The following is a 10667-nucleotide window of genomic DNA, read 5'->3' as shown; positions in this document are numbered from 1 at the left end:
AGGGGGACGGGACGGGGACGGTGCCGCCATGGCGACCGTTTAAGGGCTGCGCGCCTGCGCAAGGGACGTCGCGCCGCCACGCCGGAAGCATTCCTCTCCTGGCGTATTTCCGCTTCCGCCGCCGGGCCTCCTTTTCCGCCGCGGCGCACGCGAGGTAGGAGCGGGCTGGCGGTGCTGCTCCGGAGGGAGAGGCCGGGGCGGCCCGGAGGGGGGCCCGGGGACGATCTTTCCTCGGTTTTTGGGCTGCCGTGAGGCTCGGGGGGGAAGGGGCGGCGTGCTCCGGGTCTGGGCCGGCTCCCCGCGGGAGGGGACCGGGGGTAGCAGCACCCTGGGTAAGCCAGGCCTTGAGGGGACGGCCCGTGAGCCTTGCCTTGCTCCTTGTAGGTGTTAGTTCTCGGCGCCTGTGCCTCAGCGGCAAGCCGAACGAGATGCAGAACGACGCCGGGGAGTTCGTGGATCTCTACGTCCCTCGGAAATGGTGAGCGGTGCCCTTCGGCGGCGAGGGTGCCGGTGGGGGCGGCGGGTCTGCGATGTGTGTACCCCGAGGGGCGGGGACCGTGGCAGTGAACCGCGCCAGAGACCGATAAACGGTCTATGCAGAAGCAGCTTTTTCCGTAGTAGCGAATACCTGGGGGGGGGGAGGCCAAAAAAAAAAAACCAACCAAAAAACCAAACCCCCAAATCAACCCAGAACCCCCCGCCTGTTTTCTGTCTGTTTCTGTATTTCTAAACGCCTTAAATACGTGAAGCAAAGACCAAAGTTCAGGAGAATACTGTGCGTCTTCTGTTGAGTAACTGTCAGCCTTGCGGTCACAGCTCATATGTGGTTTGTTTCAGAAGTAAATGTGCACGCTTGTAACACGCTCGTGTTTCTGTGCGACAAGCTCTCCTTGTGAACCTGTTAAGTTATTGTTTGTTGCTTTGGTAGCACATCTTAAGTACAACTTTGAGGTTCTAGTAAATGGATAGCGAGAAGCTTTTTGTGAATGTGTGTGTTAAAAAAAGAAAAACCACTAAAAAATAAACCATTTGTATGCACGTTATTAGATTTAAATCAAACGGTTTTTACAACGTGATTTTTGAGGGTTTGCAACCTGAGCATCTTTTGACAGCTGTAATGGCTCCGAATTAAAAAAGCATAGAAACTGCATTCTCATAAATTACCTTGATTGCTGTATTTTTTGCACTTCAGAAAAACTTTTTATTCTGTGTGTTTTGAAGGCGTGTGCTGCTGTGTGCACTGTGTAGGGGTGAACTAGGCGTATAAAAACCAAAGTGAAGGGATAGTTGGCAACTTAGCATGATGCTACCAATTGAAAGTCTCCTTTAAATGTACTTAAAACTATTTTAATTTTCTGAGCACTGAAAGCTTAAACTGTTACTGTGTAAACTTCTTGTGCGGCTTTAATTTGCATGTAGATTTGGCCTTAATGGTTTTCTTTTTCATTGTCACTGTCTGTTTCCTTTTGTTTAAATTTATCTTGTTATTTTATTCCTTAGCTCTGCTAGCAACCGAATAATTGGTGCTAAGGATCACGCTTCTATTCAGATAAATATTTCTGAGGTAAGTTTCATAGCAGAAGAACGTGATGAGAGAACTACACCTATAAACTTTTGATAGAAGTTAAGAAATATAACAGCTTGTGCTGCATCTCCAAATAATTCACTAGAGACCATATAAGTGTAGAGCTTGAGGGCTTTCAAACATACATATATATTACTATGTCATCCCTGGTTATTTTTCAGCCTATTGGAAAATACTCATTATAGGGAATTTCATAAAGCTCTGTATAGTCTGTTAACTGTTTGACTAAATAGAAGTTCCTAATTAGATATTTAGAGTTATAAATTAGGAAATTCCTTGGCCTTCTGCCTTCACCTGACTATAAGAAAGTACTGTTCTTCAGGCTGTCCTTGTGCACCGTTTTTTAATTTTTTATTCTTGTTGATCTCTGTGCTTTTTCTAGTTTGTCCAACCTTCAAGAAAGATACAGTTTGCAGAGCAGAACTCTATTTCTGTTCTACTTTGCTTAACTAAAATGCCATCTTCTGTGTTTTGCTTGCATCATTTCTGTTGATACTGCTGCTCTTGATAGGTGACAAGTGAGATTGCTTGTATGTTTTGTGTGCAGCATTATCATTTCATTAACTCAGTGCTTGGGGTATTATATGCTTAGAATTTTTCCTGAGGCATGCTGGTTATTTGTATTGACTTGGTCTTGTACATTTAGTTTTCTTTCTGTAATGTAAGGAATTTGTTCTTGTCTAAGTTTAATTTCATCTTTTCAAGGTAGCGTTATTGTGAATCCCTCCAAGCTTAACATAAATGCTGAGAAAACCGCAGTAGACTTGACTCCTGCAGGATCCCAGTTAATGCACGTGGGCTCCAGTTAATTTAAGCTCCTTTCAGTGTGCTTTTTTCCCCTCCATTTGTTTATTGGTATTCACCTTGCAGGAATTCAGTGGACACAATGTTCCTATAGCTTATGAGCTATGTAGCTTGATTTATTTCTTCTTGAATGGGAGACCACAAGACTATGTCCCATGTTTTTAAACAACTGAATCTCTTGTGTTATCTGTCTGACTAAAGAAATCATTTTAAAAAATGCTCTGTTTGCAATTTCCTGTAAATGTTAAGGCGAATACTTTTCTTGTTCACCATGTTTCATTCCTTCAGTGATCCCTGTTCCTTGTTCTCAAAGGATCAGAGATTAGCAGAACTCAAAAACAAACCCATGTAGTATTACAGGGTTTGCTACACTGTTTAAGTTCATGAGTTATATTGTTTATAGTCTTTTTTCCTGTTAAATTTCTCAGCAACTGGAGGAAGTGAGACAATGTGTGTGCCTCAGCTTGGGCATTTTTCTACCTGTGTAACAAGACTGTCTCCTTCCCCTTTTCACTTCAATTTTCCTTAATACTGATCTTAATGAAAAGAAACATGAAAAAATTAACAAAGGCAGTAAAATCCACAAGTAAACTTTACATTGAATTTTTACATTTTTTAAGAACTCAAGCATTTTCCTTTTTTTAGCCACCATTTTCTATGGTGTTCTTGTTATGCTGTCTGATCCATTAAATTTTATAGCTGCGCTATGTAATAAACTATAAATTTGCTGGGAAAAGATATTCTATAGCTGTCTTTCAAACTTCGATATTTGCCTTGGGTTTTTGTAGTTTGCAGAAAAACATTTGCAGAATTTAACAAGCAATTTTTATCTTTGTGTGCTTGGCAAGTGTGATGTAAGAGTATAAAATTTTATAAGAATCTGTGTGGAGTAACTTGCATGTAATTACAGGTTGACAAGGTAACAGGCAGAGTAAATGGCCAGTTCAAAACGTATGCCATTTGTGGAGCAATTCGTAGAATGGTAAGTACTTTCTTGACCTACAAAATGGTTGTGCATCTTTTTATATTGATTAGTAATTTTTTAGATTGATATTTGGCCCTGAAAACACAATGTGCCTTCAGCTCATTCTAGAGGAAGAGCTTTTGTGGGGATAATGAAGACAGAGTGAAGACATGGAACAAATTCACTTGGAAGAATCAGTTTCTTCTGTTTTTTTCCTCGTTTCTTTGGTTTGTAGAATTATGTAAGGGGGAGGGGGTGTTTGTTGGGTTTTTTTTTAAATCAGTGAAGGATGCAAGTGAATGTTTTTTTCTTCTAAGAATGTACCAAGCTACTAATGTCTGGCTTTTATCTGTTGTTTACAATTATTATCAGAAGTCTGCTTACCCGGAAATATATCTTATTAAAGCAAATGTATATTTTATTGAGTTAAAACTATTTCTTACCCTAAAGGATGACAAATAATTAGCAGCTTGTTTTGAAAATGCTAATCTGTGCATATAAAATGTAGCGATCTGCGGAAAGCATTCTGCATTCCACTACCAGCATTAAGTGCTGCAGCTGCCTCTCTTTTTAATGTGTATCAGCAATTATTTGGTCACTTCGTAATCTTCTTTTATTTTTTTAAAGGGTGAATCGGATGACTCCATTCTGCGTCTGGCAAAAAATGATGGAATTGTTTCCAAGTACGTATGTTTATCTTATCCTCTAACTCTTAAAGGAGTAACTTCCATACCCAAATCCAACTTCTAGGATGAAAATGTATACACTGTATTTATAGGATCACTACATAGTCGGTCAAAAATATTTACTTGAGCTGTTGAAGCAAACTGGTTTGTAACAATGTTTGTTTCATTTTCTTCTAGGAACTTCTAACTGAAGAACCTCTGGTATGGAACATCTGATATAAAATAAACAGTTCAAACCTGTATTGTGCTGTGTCTTCTGTTCAACTCATAAACATCAGTGGATTTATTATAGCTAGTCTTAAAAGACTTAGAAATGTGTGTTTTCAAAAGATACACAGATTATGATTAGGAATCTTAAAACAAATCAGCTTGTAAAGCAGTGCCAGAGTTGAAAACCAAGAATTTCCACTTCACTCTTTGGTTCCTATCACCTTTCTTTTCCAGTTTTAATAAGTTCTGCAATTGTAGCTCAAGTCCTTTCTTGATCTGTAACGGAACATTTTGCAATATAGCAATCTAATTCAGCTTGCTGAATTAGACCTTGCAGTACTATATCCTGACACCTCTGCTTTGTGTGCCAAAATATGCCAGAAGTATGTCGTTTCAAGGCCTTTTTTTTCCTTCTTTGATCAGCTCTTCACAGTCAGCTTTGGTATTGCATTTGGAAAGTGCTGTGTTCAAGGTGCTATAGCTGTGCTAATGAACCTTTGGGATCTTGCGTCTCATTCTAGTGGGCCATAGTGCTTTTGGCAGTATTACGACTTTGTGATGTCTTAACAGTGTTAAGCTGTGTATTAAATTGCAAAAGCTCTACACAATCTTTATTTTCCTCTACTTTCTGCAGAAATTGAGAAACTGAATGCAGTTAGTGCTAAGCTAGGAGCAACTGCTGTCACTAAGATACAGGTATAAGAAAGGCAAAGGGTGTTCAGAGAAGAGCAGACACTTTTTACTTTGTGTCTTAAAGTGTCTAGTTCAAATCATTGGCACCTCTATTGGGAAAAGAGATTTCTGACTTACTTTGGCTGTAATTCCACAAGGACTTAAAAGCGTGATGTCTTTCTAGTGATAAAATGTCTCTCTTTTGCAGGAGGGATACAAGGGCTATATCCATTCTTCCAGGTGCTGCTCTTGTGTTGGTAGATTTTGTTTGCACCCAGCAGGTTTATTTGTCAGTTGGTGCTTATCACTTCAATAGAATATCATGTAGGGTTTTGGTACTTTTAAAATATGCTAGTGTGATGTCACTAGTATTGAAAATTTCCAGTCAGCCACATTTTTACCAATTTCATAGTATCTACAGCTATACACAGGCTGGCCTTCAGATGGTGTGTTCTGATCCGTGCGTTCTCAAGAACTACTGAGAGAGGTTATATCGAGTTTACACCATGTTCACTCCTGTGGGATCATCTCTAGGCCAATGTTTGGAGTTGTCCTTACTCAAATCTCTGCATAGACCCTCAAAGTTTTCTCAAGTGATACAAACTCTTTTGGTGCTGCTTTCCTGTTTATGCTGTAAGCTGTCTCCATGTAGAGCAGGTTACCATGTGGCTTATTTCTGACTTACTTGCAAGTTACTGTGAACGCGTGTGGGTGTGGGAAACTTAAGCCTTAGGCTTCTCTCAGGAGAGCCTGGAATAGGGATGCTATCGCCTCTGAACTAAGGAGGAGGATGGCTGAACTACCCAAGTGTATTATCTTTCTCCTTACCTGTATTTTTCTTACTTCTCAGGCATGTCAAAATGCAGCATGTTACTTTGGAAGATCCTGTCTTGACACCATGGATGTTTATTGAGTCTAAGCAGAGCAAATCAGGCCATGTTAGTGTGTAGTTGCAGTGTGGTGTGGGTTTTTAATTTTAATCTTTTTTTCAAATCAGTAAGTGAATTAGGATTTCAAGTGTAAGCCACTGTGTGGATATAATGAAGTACATGACTAAACCTTTGTTTCAGAAGCAGTTTCATCAGAGAAAACCAAAAAGGCTGTTAACCTTTTTTAGCATAGCTGTAAACTGAAACATCTTTGGTTGCACATTCTGTCTTCCCAGTGACAATGCTTGAATTTACTAGTCCTCCTCCAAGCTGATAGATCTTTTAAAAGATAAATTCCTGAATGTTTCAAGTAAGGGGGAACTCAGCTAAAAAGACCAAAAAAAAGGCTTCATGTTGAATTCATGTTGAACTTAATAATACAGAAAGCACATGAGATACGTTTTAAATACCACAAGCAGAAAAAAAATGAACCCACACTTTATTTTTGAGCTATTTTCTTCTGACATCTAAGTCAACCATGAAAGATGCATTAAAACAAAAAAAAAAAAAAAAAGAGGGGGCCTGTTAGTTGTGATTCTCCTGGAAATAATTCATTTTTCCAGTAGATAAATCTCTGAAAACACTTTCTGGAAAGACAAATACAGTCTCCAAACTGGAGAGATTTTGGCTTGGCTTATGTCCAATCCTCATTACTTTCCTTTGCACACAGTAAAAGGAGATGAGTTTTAATTGGACTTGATGTTTCTTTCTGACATATCTTAAATTAGCTGCTTCTGCCTTGGCATTAGGGTAGAACTTTAAATAAAACCAGTAACTGTTTACTGCTGGTAAATCCCTCATTTACCAAAGAGTTTAAATATTGTTGACTTGCTTCTAATCCCCTGCGACTCTGTTCATCCATGTGGATTTCAGTGGAATTCCTCCATAAGGCAAAGTGAACTGACAGCTTAAAAGCTCAAGATGAACTTGAGGTCTCTCAGATGTCTTTTTAAGCAATAAAACTCCATTAGCATACAGCTATACCAAATTTACACTTCTGCTTTGCTTTGTGATACTGATGGTTGCCATTTGTTTTTCAGAATTTTAAAAAATTGAAACAAATTATTTTTTCATTAATTTCTTGTCAAAATAAGCTTATGAAATGTTATGGTGCCATACCCTAAACCCTAGTTCAATTGGAAATGGATTAGCGTTGTGCTAAAGGCTTCCTGAAGTTCATACCGTCTTCACCAGCAAGACTGCATGGCACATGAAGTCTTACAAAAATTTCTGCAGAATCTTAACAAGGGAGAATGTGTCCCTTTAAAGAAACAATTTTGAGTTTCATTTTCTAGTATTGTGATGTAAAATGTTCTTTGTTTTCCTGGGACAGGAATAGTTCAGATCTTCTAGAGCCATGAAAGGGAATGAACTGTACTTGTACTGTACAAGATGGACAGAGTTGCCCTTACATGGTTACATTGCACCAAGTCGTGAAATTCTTTTCTGTTACTTACGAGGACTTGGCAGTGGCATCCTAAAGACATCTGATTTAACTGGGGCTATTTTAGTGTCTTTGGCCAAAATTTTGCTGCTCAGACAAGCCTATCTACTCTGTAAAACACCTGGGGCTTTTTTGGTAGGAGCTTGTAGATGCCTCATAATACTAATTTTTTTTTCTTTTGAGCCTTGACATTCTTTTAATGAACTACATGGTGCTGAAAAGCTTTAGTCAATCTCAGCTGTAAGTGTGTTGTGATCAGAGGTCCAGGGTTAGGAGGCCACTGCATCTTCTATTGCTGGGGCCACAGAATTAGCAGCTTTGGTAACATCACACTTGCTTGCAAGGTGCCAAACAGGCAAAACGCTGCCAAGGCTGGGAAAAGACAAGAGGCAACAAGCTTCCCTGGCGTCACTCGTGCTTCACTGAAGAAAGGAGCACTGTGACTCAGAAAAGGAATAAAAAAGGCCAAAAGTGTCTTTCACCTTCGTGTATATCCATTACTGCTGCTTTCTTCTTCCCAGCTTAAGCTCCCAAGGAGTGTGTGGAGCAGAGGCTGTCTCACTAGTGCTCCCTGCAGAAAGGAAGCTGGGACAGCTTGTGAGGGATATAGTTTATTTTTCTAAAGCATGCAGTGATGCTGGAGGCTGCTGAAAGCCTACCTAGAGGACTGAGCTAAGCTGTTAAACTAGATTTGGCAGCAATTTTGGTTTTCAGTTGGATGTTAGGGAGAGCTGTCTATTCCTACCTCCTGTTTTGTTCAGTTGCTGTCAGTCTTTGTGATACACAGAGAGAATAACATCTCTGCTGCAAACGTTAATTTGACCAGGTTAAGGGAGGTTTTGATTTTAGTTAATTCACTGATGACTGTTTGTGTTGAGGCATCACAGGGGAAGCAGCTTCCCCATACATATGTTGGAGTAATTAGCCACGGAAAAAATATAGAAAACTAATCAGGCTTTTTTTCCTGCTGGGAAATACACTATTGTTTAATATTAGCCAGGAGTTCTTGACTAAATCCTCAACAGGAACTGCAGGATTAAGAATTAAGAACAATTAATAAGGTCAACAGGATTTTTTTAAAAGTATTATGATGAAAAAGGTATTATTTTAACATCTATTCTCACATAGCCAATAGCGAGTAAAACAAATGCGGCCAGGCTGAACCAAGCATATTATTCTGCAGTGTATGTACCTGAGCTTTAATGTGTTAATAAATTGTGTTCTGTGGTTTCTTTCTACTGGACTGGGACTGTGAAGAAAAGCAGATACATGCCTCTTCTGCTGAGGATGCCGGACCCTCAGTTTGGGAGCAGGGCGTTAGCTCATTTTTGCAGGGCTGTGGCGGGTTGACCATGGCCGACTGCCGGGCGCCCGCCCAGCTGCTCCCTTGCTCCCCCTCCTCCACAGGACAGAAAATGAGATGGAAAAGCTCGTGGGTGAAGGCAGGGAGATCGCTTACCAATTAGCGTCGTGGGCAAAACAAGAAAATTAATTTATTGCTTATTAAAACGGAGCTGGATGGCGAGAAACCCCTACCACCCCCTTTTCTTAGGTTCGGCTTCAGGGCAACACGCGCTCTGGCTCCCAGAGCTCCCCGTCCTCCCCCAGCGCTCACAGGGCTGTCTCTCACAACTACTGTATTTTTTTTTTTACCTCACCCATTTTGCCCATTCTCACACCCGTTTCCCAGCCACGGCCCAGCACTGCTGAGGCGCTCGGCTGTGCCCTGTGGTGAGGTGGCTGGAACCGGCCGGAACCGGCTGCGTCCGGCATGAGGCGGCCCTGCTTCTCCTCACAGAGCCCCTCCTGCCGACGCCTGGGCACCCACAGCCGGCACGACTCTCATCCCGATCAAAAGGGAGTTAAAATGAAAACCTTTGGTGCTACAGCTGGTGATGGGCTTCAGAAATGCCTCGCTTTTGTGTTGCTCTTCTCCTGCAGCAGATCTCCACCGGCTCGGGGCGGGGGGTATATGTCTATTTATCCAGGGGAAAGCAGCGGTGCTCCAAAAGTGAGGCATGGCCATCCGTCAGCCATCTGATAGCGCCAGGAATAAAATGCAGATCTTGGGAGCCCCAGAGCTGTACGTATATTATCTGTTAACCCACAGCAGATGTTCTTCTGAGAGGATGGAGGATGATCCTTGCACAGGGAGGACGGGCTTGCTGGGTGCTGAGTGGGGATTATTGCGGGGATGGAAGTAAAAGTCATGCTTTGCATTTTGATGAGCCGACCGTAAACTGTGTGCTAGGACATGCCACATATATCAAAATTGAGTTAATTGCTTATCTGGCTCTAAATGCAATAATCTTTTCACTGCTTTCACAGGGCACCAGAGTCCTGAGAAGCACCTTGATCTATCAATGCACACCAAAAGGCAACACACTGGCATCCTGATGTGAAGTTACTCAGACTGTCGCCCACTCTTATGAGTTGCAGTGCCTGTCAGGTAAGTGAGGTTGAGCAAAAATGCTAAGATACTGCGTGTTTTATTTCACGAAACAGCGTTTTCCTAAAGTGTTCAGCAAAACTCTATATGGGTTGCTCATTGAGCTGGGAAATGTGATAGTTCATGCTCTAGGCAAAGTGTTTCAAATGTCTGAGGCTGAATAAAAATAGCACTTCAAAATAAATTGGGTAGTGCACTGGGGACGTGGCAGAGATCATTACTTGCAGCTTGTCCCTGGTTCATTCAGTTCTTTCCTCTACAAGGGCTAGAAAGGCTGGGGATTTAATTCTCCCTTTGACTAGTTTGAGGCTAAAAGAAAGGAATTTATACGCCTGATTTCTGTTCTGACCGATGGAGCCATGCTCGCAGCGAACTCCCTCTGCATTCCTGGGAAAATGGGGTCATTTGTGCCAGATCACTCAGCCGAGCGCACGAGCCGGATCTGTGACGGTACAGCCCGCAAGCCAGCTGTGCTGAGGAAATAACGACCTTAAAAAGTCGACACTGCAGCTAAGTGCAGTGTCTGCTGATGCGTCATTTTTGCTGCTGTCTTGTGTCGGCTCTCAAGTGCCTGGAACCGTCATCCCAGAGTTCAGTCCATTAGCTGGTAATCTCAAACTTTGAAGAGTTTCCAGGCAAGCTGACCAAAATCTGAGGATCTAAGACTCCCTGTACCCAAAAATAAGTAAATAAAAGGAAGCTAATCCCAGATGGTGCTGATTAAAATGTGAACTACAAAAGGCAGATTAAGGAAGCAGCTTTCAGGCTACAAAGTATATTACCTGAGAGGGAGCTTGATCATTGTAGCACAGAGCTCATATTTCTGGAAACCCAGCACATCTTGACACAGCGCTGCCTTTGGAGAGCCTGCATCCTCCTGCAGAAGGTAATGGCGCCAAGCTTTGGGTCTTTTGATCACAGAGG

General features: G+C 41.7%; 1 protein-coding gene across 1 annotated transcript; it reads left to right on the top strand.

The window, feature by feature from the left end:
* The first annotated feature begins 89 nt into the window (after positions 1 to 89).
* Positions 90 to 4281, top strand: RPS21 (ribosomal protein S21). The gene is made up of 6 exons (XM_075020536.1): positions 90 to 154; positions 385 to 478; positions 1501 to 1564; positions 3300 to 3371; positions 3981 to 4036; positions 4217 to 4281. Exons 2-6 carry the CDS (start codon positions 429 to 431, stop codon positions 4224 to 4226), a joined length of 252 nt encoding a protein of 83 aa, XP_074876637.1. The 5' UTR covers positions 90 to 154; positions 385 to 428; the 3' UTR covers positions 4227 to 4281.
* Positions 4282 to 10667: the final 6386 nt, after the last annotated feature.

Source organism: Buteo buteo, chromosome 2, assembly GCF_964188355.1.
Source record: "Buteo buteo chromosome 2, bButBut1.hap1.1, whole genome shotgun sequence".
Lineage (NCBI taxonomy): Eukaryota > Metazoa > Chordata > Aves > Accipitriformes > Accipitridae > Buteo > Buteo buteo.
Note: the sequence above shows the minus strand (reverse complement) of the source record. Positions and strands in the feature narration are given on the sequence as shown.

Coding starts and splice junctions, on each gene's coding strand:
- RPS21 (XM_075020536.1), top strand. CDS start 429: ATGCAGAACGACGCCGGGGAGTTCGTGGATCTCTACGTCCCTCGGAAA. Junction 479..1,500: donor CTCTACGTCCCTCGGAAATG/GTGAGCGGTGCC, acceptor TTTATTCCTTAG/CTCTGCTAGCAACCGAATAA. Junction 1,565..3,299: donor TTCAGATAAATATTTCTGAG/GTAAGTTTCATA, acceptor ATGTAATTACAG/GTTGACAAGGTAACAGGCAG.